The following is a 14,028-nucleotide window of genomic DNA, read 5'->3' as shown; positions in this document are numbered from 1 at the left end:
CTTGTGTGATATCTACAGGCCATATCTGGTCCCGTTTCACTTTGATTACCCTGTCAAACAAGTCAGCTTTTGCCCCTGCTAACTACGACACTATAACCATCGTTGCGATATCAAAAGACTGCACAGCAAACTACGTGAGTTCGATCGGTGAACATTTTATTTTTCTGTATAAAATCATTAAATTATTTTCCTCATTTTTGTTCGTTGATTTTCAGTTTTCTTTTCTTCCTTCTCATCCACAGCCCAAACCCTTTTCCCCCCTTTTGTTCGCATACACACCAAGCAGCTGGCGATGAAACCAACCTTGCTATACTTAGTGACGTAGTCCATCACGCACTAAGGGGCAAAGCTGGCCCGCCACGGTGTGGGACTATCTTGGTAGTAGAGAATCTTTGGTCTTACTATGCCATTAAGCATTCAGAAAATGTATAATCATATATTTGGAATTGATTTCAGAATGTTTTCAGGGATTTTATGACCCATAATACCAACACATTAAAATTGTTGACACCACAGAATTTTACCTGAAGTACTTGATGGGTATAAAATGATTCATTCAAACTTTTAAGCCAAAGCTTCAAGGCAGATTTTATTGTTGAACTAGGACGAAAGCCCACATCAGTGTCAGAGGCAAATATAGAACCTGGTCTCCGTATAAAAGCCTATGCCTATCAAACATTTGAAACGCACTAAAAATGAAATTAAAATGAAAAGGAAAAAATACATCTTAACAGATAAATCAGTCACCTGCTTTCCTGGCTGGTTCTTTGCACTCAGCAGTTGGGCAATGATGCCATCAAGGTCAACATGAGATCTGCTCATTTTTTGTGGTTAATCAGTACCAGCCAGCATGGGTTTTAGCTGTACTCTCTGTTCCAGAACAAAGAAAGATCTGTAAATTTAGAAGACAAAATAAGATTGTACCCAAAAAAATGTATGGCGAAAGGAATCTATAGAAAATATGACGTAGTCACATTTTCAGTAGCCTATACCACATTATTACAATTTATCACACAATTAACACTGAAACTTTTATCAAGGGAATGATTCAGCATCAATATTGGCCAAATATTTATAAATTCAAATAATTACTTGAATTATTATAAATCTAATCGATACCCCCAAACCTCATATTACTCCAAAACACTTTCTGAAACCGTCAATCTGCCTCAGTCAAGAAGTGTACAGTGACAGTGTATAGAGATGATTTTCTCTTTATTGCAACTGCTTAGTGTAAGACTCCACTATACACCATTTTGAAAAGTGACGTATGACAAGCCTTACACTAAGCAGTCGATTGGTCATCTGCTGCTTTATATAAGAGAAATGTTATACATATTGAATTACAACTTTGAACATTGCCAAATTGAATATAAATAGAGTTGATTGCTTGGAACTTCCCCCTGATTTCTTGAAAATAGTCCTGTCTGGTCACTTGCTGTCACAACTTACTTGTAAATCATAATCTTTATGACCGCAAAATTCTTTGATGTTAGTGACACCGAAACATGTATTGAGGCTGCCATTTCACATGGAGGAAAAATATGTTTTCAACTCAATGATCTTTGATGAGAGGATTTATTACAACTGACTTGCTCAGGACACATATATGCCACACAAGAGTGGTGAGTGGAAGTTCACCAAAACAATAATAAAAAAGAATTAAGTTTTCAACAAGGAAGAGTGTAATGTTACTGATATAATCAAGAGAAATAACTCTAAGAATAGTTATGATACAAAAAGATAATACATACTATTAATAATAAATTCAGTTAATTCCCCTTGACCATAATAATGTGATTTTTATTCTAACAACATGAACCCATCCACACACCACATTTGTGTTATATTATGATGTCACCGACTTTGGTTAATGCCCTCCGCAATGTCGTTACAGTAGCTAATCAGGAGGGACTTACGCTAGGCAGTAGACCCTGGTCAGTAAGGTGGGACTTAAGGCACGTAAACTGCTTCATGCGATCAACCTTCAACTAAACCGGCACCAAAAGTGTGTGAGTTGAGATCTCAAAAACATACTCACCCTGCCAGTTACTTGCTGGAATCCTCAGAAAGCACCTCAAGTTTCACAAACATATTCAGATACAACGTACTGTTAAGAAGAGGAGACAATGCCACTTTTCTGCATTGACAGAATATCATCCATACTTCGTCAAAGTCCAAAGCCTGTCATTTCTGCAACAGTGTCAAGTGATCCACTAGAAAAGGAAGCATCACAAAATTAATAAAATCAAGTAATAAAAGTTCTTTTCATGGTTAAAAGTTAAGAAATATATGAAATATTTTGAAGTCTAAGAGAAATCTTTTGATAAAGCCAAAAAGCAACAACTAGCAACTGCATAATAATAAATCTATCTATGAGAACAGTTTCGCAACAAAATGTGACCTATCTATTTTCTGATTTTGAGAAACGAAAATTTCTATTAGACCTGTTCTTCACACATTTACTGGATAGACGAGCAACTTACGTTTTCAAAGTAAAAATGATGAAAGGCTTGCTATATTCGATTTACAAGGACGAAATCTATTATCTTAGACTAAAGATTATTGCAGGGATGCCCACCCACCAGCATGTGTTAGTAATCAACAAATAAAAAATTAGTAATCTGGCTTTAAAATTCGTAAATGGCCATGGATAGTCTTCTTCCTTCAGGGTGTCAAGGACAGGGCTTGTAGTCAAGCAAATATACATTTACAAACAAAGGTGTGGTGAAAAAAAGATGTCTTTGCCACACACTCACCTTAGCAAATTGTTTCAAGTTTCAAACAATGACCCATTTTATAAAAAATTTCATTGGCCCAGGTTGTCACCCACAATAAAAAAGGGCAGGAATTTACTAACACCATGTCAACCTGAGCCTAATGTTTGCCTTACTCCTGACTTTGACACTTCTATAGTCCAATATTTTTCTTAGGGCAAAGTGAAACTGAGCAACCACAAGGGCCACAATTCAAAGAGGGTGTAAATGCTGTTTAAGTGACGTAGACTGTCAGGTATGGTAGTTTTCTCTTTTTTTTTTACACGAGGAAGGTTGGCAGTGGGTTGTGGTAGCCCACCTTTTACAAAATCGGAATCAATTCCACCAAATCATAACGGTGGGCAGCCCTGTTATAATTAATATTATCCTTTAAATTGATTCAAGAAGTCTCTGAACATTTCTGACATTATAAAGCTACAATTTTCTGGTAACTTCAAAAAGCCTTTAAAAAATGATCCAATGACACCAGTGTATCACAACTGCCATTATGATGAAAACAAAAGCAAAAGATAAAGATGATTTTTATAATAATCTGTTGTTTGTATTGATAGCAAGTCCAATTTAAGTCATTGCAAACTGTATTTTTCTGAATAGCTCTTCATTTTTCTTTCAGCTTTTAAACATAGTACAACTTTCCTTTGCTTAAAATTCAACACAAAGACATGTTAGACATGAAAAACATTGCAGTAAACTTTGCATTTTATTATCTTAGAACAGGAACTGAAAGAACTGCCTGACAAACTATTTCACAAACGAAGTCACGTCACTCAAGCAACTTGATTGGCATGCAGAGGACACCATGATGTTTCCATGAGAGGTTGACTGACAACTTTTCTTACATTTTGTTTTAAAAAAGCACTATTTTCTGCAATTCTTAAAATAGAAAAAACATCGAGTTTTGTGAGTAAAGGAAGTGATATCTGGAATTTACTTAAAATCTTGCCAGAGACGATGGTACACGTAGGCTACTAGTTTTGACAGTTAAACTTTCAAATATCATTTTTGTCACATATATGTCATCTCTCTCTCTCTCTCTCTCGCTCTCTTTCTCTCTCTCTCTCTCTCTTTAATAAAAGTAAAATATACTACAATTCGTAAAATTTGCCTACAATATGACTTTGAATGTCCAAAATAAATATTCCTCAAATTAGAAGGCTAAAAAAGGAGATAAATTATTAAGCGGGTGGCAAGTATTCCCCCCCCCCCCCCCCCCAACTGGAGCCGGTCACCTAGTACGGACTACCCAGGATTTATTTCACCATCAACAAGGTGTGTAGTTGCTCTGCGACTAGGAAGAGCCTCTAAGCCTCTGTTCTCAAAGAGAGAGAGAGAGAGAGAGAGAGAGAGAGAGAGAGAGAGAGGGGTAGGGAGGGAGGGAGGGAGGGAGGGAGGGAGGGAGGGAAAGAGAGAGAGAGAGAGAGAGAGAGAGAGAGAGAGAGGGAGGGAGAGGGAGGGAGGGAGGGAGGGAGGGAGGGAGGGAGGGAGAGAGAGAGAGAGAGAGAAAGAGAGCAACAAGGTATGAATGGCATGAAAATAAAACTAGATCTACATGTTGAACATGAATTTTGGAAAGCTACTTTAAAAAGGCAAAAGAACGGTATTAATTGTCATTTCAGCAGATAGTACAGGTAATTATAATATGCCTTCATATTAATTAAAAAGAAAGAGTTCATGAAAATTATTTGGATGAGACTTTTCAGTCTTAATCACCAGGAATCATTTTGTCAACTCACAAGGTCATTGTTCTAATCAAATTAATTATAATCTATTCGATGCATGACCAAGTAAGTTCAAGAGTGTAACAAAAGGTACAGAAACATTTCTAGTTAAAAAATTAGTTTTCTCAGGCCACAGCAATACAATTGCACCTTTTGATGCGAAATGATTACATGAAGTTCAGCCACTTTTTATGTAAGCATTTTACGCCGCTCGCAACTGCATTAGGTCAAATGACAAATGAGCGCGCAGGACCAATGATTATACATGACAAGATGGTCCACTCCTCTCTTTGAGCCAATTAAAAAAGTGTCCTCAAAATTCGGTGGCACCCTATTCGCAAATGTGCACCCTTTGCGAACAGAGTTACCCTACTCGTGTGGAAAAAGTCAAAGTGAAACTAACAACTTTTTGAACAAATAAGAATTCAAATTTCGGAAGAACGCTTTTTAAAAATGGTTACGCTGACAAAAAACCTTTTCCGGAGGAAGAGACGACTGTTTTCTTCGTTTAATTTGACTTAAATTGAGAGGCGAGAGGTCATTAAAATTTTAAAAAACCTAAAACTCTGCACTGAACGAACCTGAAAAGCTGATGAACAGCAGTCGATCTGCACACGCAAGGAGGTGCTATTCCTATTCTTCTGGAGAAACGAAAGAGAGCTTCAAAACAAACACTGCAGCACCATCTGAAGCAATGAGTGGACTTCCACGGATACTTTTTGGGCTGAGTGGACCACTATCTTTGGCAGGACACATTAAACATTTTCAGTTGGTAGGAAATTTTGAATTTTGCCGAAGTGACAGCCAAAGCCTACTCTCTTATCAATTTTAGACCACCAAGGGATCTTTACTTGCACACGGGCCCTCCAAGATTTTTCGCCCTTGTCCGAGAAGGCTAGGTGTAGATCTTTCCTACTAGAAGATCAGGGGTGTGGCAGAAAGACAGCTGTAAGGAGTCAAGGAGTAGCAGTAGACAGGCTGCAGAAAGAGTCAGGAGCCCAGAGGAGGGGGCAAAGGAGGTGAGGGGGAGGGGGCAGAAAGTAGAGACGAAAGCAGACGACAGAATATTGCTAGAGAGCTGGAAAGGAGGTGAAAGGAGACAATTTTAGAGTCGAAAATTTTTCGGTCGCTACCCGAATACGAACCCGGGACCTTTGAATGAGAGGCCAACACCTTAACCTCTTGGCCAAAAGAGTCCCCGAAATGATACTCTGATAAAAAATAAGCTTATTTAAATTTGATAATTTTGAATACCATTGTGCAGGTACAAAGAACAATTTGGGAGCTAAACATTCGGAAATTGACCTATTATATCCCCTTTCGAACCCCAGGTCATTCATTATAACAAGAAGAGCGTCTAGAAAGGTATTCGAAAGGGCGTAACTACTCGCAATGTCTATTATCACAGCTTATTATGAGAGGGGGTTATTCATATGTGTTTGTAACACTTTATAAATAGGAAAGCTATGAAAGATCGAGCATTATTTTCATCTTCGATTAACACACTCCCACGCTATTCATGGCGAAAACATACACGTTTCCCGGTGTGCGCACAGTACACCAACAGTACACACTGAGCGACCCCGGCAGCCTGCCCGGAACGTCCAACGTACTCGGTTGCTGATAAGATTCGCATTTCACCACAGATGCAGGACAAGAGTTTTAAAGGAAAACAAGTGACTAGATCTATCTAAAAGCTCTTGGTTCTAGAATCTTAATCTATCTGTACAGATTTTAAATTGTATTAAACAAAAACGATGAACACGGTGAACGCAGAGTCTGGGTAGTCAGGCAGTCATTTTGACATAAAACGGAGTGTCTACATACACGGTAACCGGGCACCTAGTCTCAGTATCTACGTACACGGTAACCGGGCACTTAGTCTCACCAAAGAGTCTACATAACAAGAGGGGCCACTACTCTCTTTGAGCCAATTAAAAAAGTGTCCTCAAAATTTGGTGGCACCCTCTTCGCAAATGTGCACCCTTGGCGAACAGAGTTACCCTACTTGTGTTTAAAAAATCAAAGTGAAACTAGCAAGTTTTTTAATAAATTTCGGAAGAACACTTGTTTAAAATGGTTACGCTGACAAAAAACTTTTTCCGGAGGAAGGGGTGATTGTTTTCTTCGTTTAATTTGACTTTAGAATGAAAAGCGAGAGGTCATTAAAATTTTAAAAACCCTAAAACTCTGCACTGAACGAACCCGAACTGCTGATGAACAGCAGTCGATCTGCGCACGCAAGGAGGTGCTATCCCTATTCTTCTTTTCTGGAAAAACGAAAGAGAGCTTCAAAACAGACTGCAGCGCCATCTGAAGCAAAGGGCGGACACTTTTTAGGCTGAGTGGACCATCTTGTTATGTGTACTATCTTTGGTCTCACCTAGTCTTTGTATATCTACGTACACGGGAACCGGAATGAAAATAAATCAATATTTGTCCTGAGCTGTCACTTGCTGAAAAAAAAGAGAAAGTCATACAAGCGTCTTGCCGGGCTCACCATCGTGACACGTCAGTGAACCTGTGCATGTGCATCACATTGTGAGTACCAGTTGGGGTCACCAAAGTTCATTCAAGTAATGAAGTATAATAGGGCTCCGGAATGAGGGGGGGGCGATTATTGAATTTTTTTTAAAGGTACAGTCGGGGGAGGGGTGGGGATGAAGGCAACACCGGATGTCAGAAACTGAACGTTCTCTGAACTGCCAGGTTACCGTGTACGTGACACCAGAGAGTATTTAATTATATTTATTTCTGGGGACACTGAGACTGAAACTATGCCCGGTAGCCGGTTACCGTGTCGTGTACGTAGATATTGAGGCAACATGCCCTGTTACCGTGTACATGACACTGAGATTACATGCCCGGTTGCCGGTTACCGTGTAGGCCTACGTAGACACTGAGACTGAGGCTAGGTGCCCGGTTACCGTGTACGTAGACATTCCGTTCAGTGGCGGTGGGTAGTGAAGGGCTACGGGCTTGAGCCCCTCACCCCCACCCCACCCCAACTCTATCCTTCAGTTACTGAAAGTTTCTTAAATAATGAAATTTAATAAGCAGTTGAAACCGTTATGATCGCACACAATGAACACACAGTTATCAGCTTGGCGGCTTGCCCGTTTATCCAATCATTGTTGTCACCACTTACAACTATAGTACAGTAACCTAACAGCCAATCAAATGTCGTTAGGGCTCAGAAAGAATAAGCCGGTTCCCACGCCCGTCTTTAATGAAACTCTTCTTGTAAAAAGGTAGAAGACTTTTAAAAAATAACACTGCACAGAGGGTTCACGCTCTCCCAGCCCTGACAATGGGGTGAAAGTTTACGACACACTTCCCCCCAGTGACACAGATACCTATGCGCCCATTGGGCCTTTGTTAGAGGTGCGTTCTATTTTCCGCAACAACACGACCCAATCCACCTAATAGACGGTGTGTATGTGTTTGGAGTGCTGTGTGTTTGTGCCGCTGAGATTTAACAGTTATTAATTACATCAAACCATTTTTGAGGCAACTTATCTTCAGATAAAAACTAGGCCTAATTAGAGAAATTTGGAGGTGAAACGGCTTCTTTCCCCACCATCCAGAAGCTTAAATTTAACTAAGAACAAAGAGATGGAAGACAAAGGTGACGCTTTTCGTTTGAATGGTTCTCAAAATGCCGTGGCTCGCCGTGAGTATAGAAAAATCATATACTGTTATTGTTCTTATTGCTTGCTTTTTGTTGGTTACAAAGAAGTGGAAGAAACCTAAGCCCCACCCAAATCTTGGTCCACCCACCGCCACTGACTCCGTTGACATAAATTTGAAGCGGGCAGAGTCTAGAGTTAATACAGGAGTAATAGTAGATCTAGAATCTATATCTAATAGTAATAGATCTAGATCTATATATATCTAATCTAGATCTAGATCTAAACTCTAGATCTAGACTCTGTTCTTTATCTCTAATTAATCTAGAATCTAGAGTAGACTATACTATAGAGATCATGTTTCCAAGGCCGAGGGGGTTGCGGTCAGCATGAATGCACGCATCTCTAGATTTCTAGATCTCTAACTCTAACTCTAGATTCTAGATAATTAGTTTATTTATTAAATATAATTAGATCTAGATGTAGAATCTAGATCTAGATATCTAGACTAGAATCTAGATCTAGAATCTAGAATCTAGATCTAGAGATCTAGAATCTAGATCTAGTCTATTAGAGAAAAAACAGTAACTGACTAAAAACAACCAACTTAGGCAACTAGACTCTAGATTCTAGATCTAGTACCTTTATAGTACCAGGCATTTGATCACTCTATGCAAACAATATCCAACAACCTCTGCGAACAAAATTTGTGGTTCCAATTCCAACACAGGACCAACAAGAGATCCCAGACTCAGTCGTAAACATGAATTTTCATAAGCCAAGATGGATTATTTCCCTTCCCAATTCACCCAATGAAATCTCCAGCAGGTTAACTTCGGCTCATTCACTGAAGTACGTTGTCGGCCATGTGATTTCCAGATTGGCAACTTCATTCCAAGATTTGGCGGATTATCAAATTTTCTTCCAATTGATCGGGATTTGATCCTAGGTTTCTTGTACGCTAAGATCCAAATTGATCCAAAATCAAAGAAGTAAGTGGGATAAAGGGATGCTCAAATACAGGATGCATAAGATCAAAGGGAGGAAATATTTTAATGGACAACGGGGATGTCTTAAACAGAATGGTCAGAATACATAGAAGAACTTTTCAAAGATAATAGAGGTGAAAACCCGGTAATAAAGAATGAAATAAATGGACCACCAATACTGAAAGCAGAAGTGCAAGCTGCCATTAGGAAAATGAAACAAGGAAAAGCCACAGGGCCAGTTAATAATAATATTCCAGTTGAAGTGAATAGAAAGAACAACTTCATGCATTAAAATGGAGATTGAGGCCGTAACAAGAGCGCTTGGATGGCTTCATAATACAAGACCAAGAACAACTCATCTCATCATTGTCACGGACTCCCAGAGCATCTTGTGAAGGGTTGAGAAAGGGCTTCTTCGGAGTGAATGGATGAACTCATCACTTAGAGCCATCACGTGGATATTCTGTCCTGGGCACTCTGGAGTGAGAGGCAATGAGGAGGCTGATAGGCTGGCAGGCAGTGCTGTGGTTGATGGTGAGGTGAAATTTGACAAAGGAGAAGTGTTGAAGACCCTGGAGAAAAAGTTGCGGGGTGAAGAAGACAAGGAGACAGCAGAACACCACGCAATCATTAGGATGCGGGAAATGGAGATAGTGAGGGGAGAAGGAAGAAAGAAGCGATTATCTGGAAAGGAAAGACGTCGCCATAATCAGACAGCCACCGGAACAATCAGTGGATACCTTGCTTGCGGGCTTTGGTGCTGGGGGAGGGGGGGGGGGGGCTGAGCACTTATGGACCTGTCCTGTGTGCAATGACGTTGTTGCCCAGGACAGGTAATACAGTTGAAGTGAAGTGATTGTCGCGCTTGAAGAACTAGGCACTGGAATAACCACAAAGCTCCTAAATGCTATTTATGACAGCGGTGAGATCCCATAAGATATGATGAAGTCAGTTTTTATAGCTTTACCTAAAACACCAGGTGACACTGAGTGTGATATGTACAGAACAATTAGCTTTATGAGTCATTTTACAAAAATATTGCTGCGAGTAATAATGGGAAGATTGAGAAAAAATGTAAGACCAGAGATATCTAAAACGCAATTCGGCTTTGTTCCTGACAAGGGCACCAGAAATGCTATATTCACCTTAACAATGTTAATGGAGAGATTATTGAAGAACAGAAAGATCTGTATTTATGCTTCATAGATTATTCAAAGCCGTTTGATAAAGTTAGACATGATGAGCTATTTAAAATACTGGAAAAGCTAGACATAGATGGAAAAGATCTAAGAATTATCAGAAATTTGTACTGGGACCAAAACACTGCTGTACGAATTAATGGAGAATACAGTGAATAAGCAGATCAGGCGAGGAGTGAGGCAAGGATGAGTTATGTCACCAGACCTTTTTAACATGTACAGTGAAACAATCCTTAGAAACATAGAAGAATGTCCAGGCCTCAAAGTAAATGGAGAAAATATTAATAACATCAGGTATGCAGATGACACAGTTTTAATAGCAGGCTCCGAAAAGGACTTTCAATTGCTTCTAGATACTGTTGTAACAGAAAGTGAACGTAAAGGGTTATTGTTGAATGTAACGAAAACAGAATGCATGGTAATATCCACAAAAAAACCCAGCAAACCCTAGTTGTAATCTCATTAGCAAAGGTGAAAAGATCAAACAAGTCCAACAGTTTAAATATCTAGGATATATTATGATAACACCTGAAATGTTCCACAGAAATAAAAAGGAGAACTAGATTCTACAATGGCTAAGGCTAGTTTCAATAAAATGAGCTCAATCCTGAAAAATAGAAACATCTCAATGAACACCAAGATGAAAGTCCTGAAATGCTATGTTTGGTCAACCCTTCTATATATGGCTGTGAATGCTGTACAATCACTAAAGACAGTGAAAATAAAATAGAAGCAACAGAAATGTGGTTTCTTAGGAGACTGCTAGGAGTATCGTGGAAGGGAAAAAAATCAAATGAAGTAGTCCTTCATGAAGTAAAACTGCATTAAAATTTTTCGTTTCCTGATTGTTTTTAACATTGAGCGTACCACGTGGGCTTCATGTCCACGTGGTACGCTCAATGTTAAAAACAATCAGGAAACGAAACATTTTAATGCAGTTTTTGGGACACCAGAAGAGACATAAGGGTCTTGAACATCTTGCTCTCATTGGCAAAATTGAGGGCAAGCGAGGCAGGAGTAGGCCCTGAACAACATACTTAGGGTACCTAAATAAATGGGTAACAGGGAATGATCAGGGAAACGTAGCTTTTCTGAGAGCATCCGAGCAAAGGAATGAATGGAAAACCATGATCGCCGATATCTGTCGCAGATCTGGCACTGGATGATGATGATGATGATGATGATGATGATGATGATGATGATGATGATGATGATAATGATGATGATGATGATGATGATCGGGAACACTTACGTTAAGAGCGCGATTATTGCATCGGTGCCAACTTGCCAAGAGATACGCTTTCATTTTTAAGATAAGATTATTTGTTTTTCTCTCTCATATGGTCAAAGCAACCGATTGTCTCACAAAAAGCTGACACTGACATCTTTCACTTATGGTTATTATTCCGCTTTAATTTTATAAACACAGAAGCGTTAATTGTGACTGGTCCTCTTTATTAGATTCAGTTAATAGCTATCAAATCTCAGTGACAATGCAGCTTTGAAGTCTATAGTCCTTGTTCTCATTTGCAACCCAAACAACATGTACACAGCACATAGGCCCTAGGCCAACAGCTTTAGGCCCTATTTCTTGTGAAGCGAGGTGCGTATTAACAGGGCCCAATATAGGAGCTTAAAACAAATTTAATGGAGCCTCCTCTCTCTCTTCGCGGGGCCACGAGCGGCATGCCGAGGTGGGGAGTAAATATGGCCGCCGACTATGGACTAAATTCGCGAACTGCGTTGTTCTTTTTATAGAATCTTATAGGGCTGGGCCACGTTGTGGAGGTGGGCGGGGTGGGGGGAATGCACGCAAGGAAGACGGGATGGGGCTGGGACAAGAAGTTTAGAACTAATGGAGCCTCCTCTCTCTCTTCGCGGCGCCACAAGCAGTACGCCGCGGTGGGGATCAAATATGGCCGCCGACTGTGGGCTAAATCACGAATTGTGGCGTTTCTCTTTATAGAATCTTATCGGGCTGGGCCACGTTGTGGGGGTGGGCGGGGTGGGGGAATGCACACAAGGAAGAGAGGATGGGGCTGGGATTAAAGAGGAGGGGTGGGCCTTGGGAAGGGACGAAGCAGATAGGCAGACAGGCAGACAGAGAGAGAGAGAGAGAGAGAGAGAGAGAGAGAGAGAGAGAGAGAGAGAGAGAGAGAGAGAGAGAGAGAGAGAGAGAGAGAGATCAACTGACGGGCTGACGGATAATGACAGGGAGAAAAAAAAAGATAAATTCTGGGTGTGATACGGACAGTTCAATTATTTAAGAGTTTTATGTTGTAGTTTAAAAATCAAGAAGATGTGTAAAATAAGAAGAAAACGTGTCTGAGTAACATAAAATTATCAAACATATCAAATTATAAAGATAATTTTTCAAGATGCTGAATTTAATTATAAGAAATGGATAATAATATACTTTTAAACTGAATTTAAGATATGATTGTATGATTCTAGGCATGTGCCATAACTAACTTTATGTGTAAGGAATAGCGAACACAAAAGAGGGCCAATGCCAGCTTTATCTGATTGCTAACAGTGCGTCTTGGTCTATAAATATTATTATTGATTACAATAATTTTGTTTCCAGTTTTTCACAAAGTGGAGCGCACAATGATTTCAAATATTAAAAAAAAGAGATAACAGCACCTTTGGACTTTTAGAATGAGATCAAAACTTACTATTATTGATACAGGAACAGTACAGTCTTTGTTAGCTTACGTGTCGTTGCGTTCCTCCGTCCTTATTAATGAAGCGATCACCCAGCAGCCGTTCATGGTGATAATTTGATGGACATGGTTATCCTCTGTCTACATATCATGAATGTCCTGGCCATGGTCCCAAATCGACTGAAACTGAAATACCTTTGTGCCCACTGTTTCTAGACTAGGACATGTCTTGTAATCCTTGGCATCGAGGTTTTGAGCGGAGGTGTGATCGCATGTATGAGCGTGGATGTTTTTTTGTTAATTAAAGTATGGTATTATGGAGAGCAGCGTTTTTAGTCCCTTATTACACTACAGAGGGGGATAATTTATCTTAGTGATGACTCTTGCGTAGTAAAATTTGTTGTTGCTTCGTTCGGTTTATTTTTTAACAGCAGAATCTTAAGTGTAAAGGGAATTATTGATTGTGGGATCTTGGGTGAAGATTCTTCTTCTTCTTCTTCTTCTTCTTCTTCTTCTTCTTCTTCTTCTTCTTCTTCTATCCCGTGGTTGGGGCAACCGTTGGGGCACCACTGCATTGGAAAACCAGCTCTCGCCATCTATTTTTGTCCTATCAAACAAGACTCAAACTTTTATCACCCCCCCCCCTACCCTCTCTCCTCATCTGATATATGGTTTGGTGCTTCTTTAACATAGAAGATATTCATCGTTATTGTTGTTGGTTGTTGGGTATTGATTGCATACATGTATTTTAATGGAGCCTCTCGATGTCTACATTTAGACAATAGTAGTCTAAAAGTAATTAGGAGATGAATGGGCTTCTAATAACATAAAATAAGTCTGACTGGCTGATTGAACTCAATGCACTTAGGGTCTAATATATAGGTGTGTATGATAAGTAAATATTATGTGAAAACAAGATACATGTAGAAACATAGACTTTAGATTTTGTCCCGTCAAAATAAAGGTCTGCTGCGCATAGCATCTAATTTGCACACACAATGGAAAGCAATATAATATACTTTAATTAAAATGTATAATATGTATATATAT

General features: G+C 39.5%; 1 protein-coding gene across 10 annotated transcripts in view; it reads right to left on the bottom strand.

Moving 5' to 3' along the window:
• Positions 1-14,028, bottom strand: part of LOC101849065 (serine/threonine-protein phosphatase PP1) — a 40,199-nt gene that overhangs the window by 25,312 nt on the left and 859 nt on the right. For 2 of the 10 annotated variants that reach the window (XM_005101546.3, XM_005101541.3), the window contains exons 1-3: positions 8,767-8,918; positions 2,042-2,216; positions 748-892 (exon numbers count right to left, since the gene is read on the bottom strand). In XM_005101546.3, the coding sequence (XP_005101603.1) occupies positions 748-822 (75 nt within the window). In that variant the 5' untranslated portion in view covers positions 823-892; positions 2,042-2,216; positions 8,767-8,918. The other 8 variants (XM_035970570.1, XM_005101543.3, XM_005101542.3 and 5 more) reach the window with 8 other exon arrangements.

The sequence above is a fragment of the Aplysia californica genome, unplaced genomic scaffold, assembly GCF_000002075.1.
Source record: "Aplysia californica isolate F4 #8 unplaced genomic scaffold, AplCal3.0 scaffold00287, whole genome shotgun sequence".
NCBI classification, from domain to species: Eukaryota; Metazoa; Mollusca; class Gastropoda; order Aplysiida; family Aplysiidae; genus Aplysia; species Aplysia californica.
The sequence above is the reverse complement of the archived record's forward strand: the minus strand, read 5'-3'. Positions and strand labels throughout refer to the sequence as shown.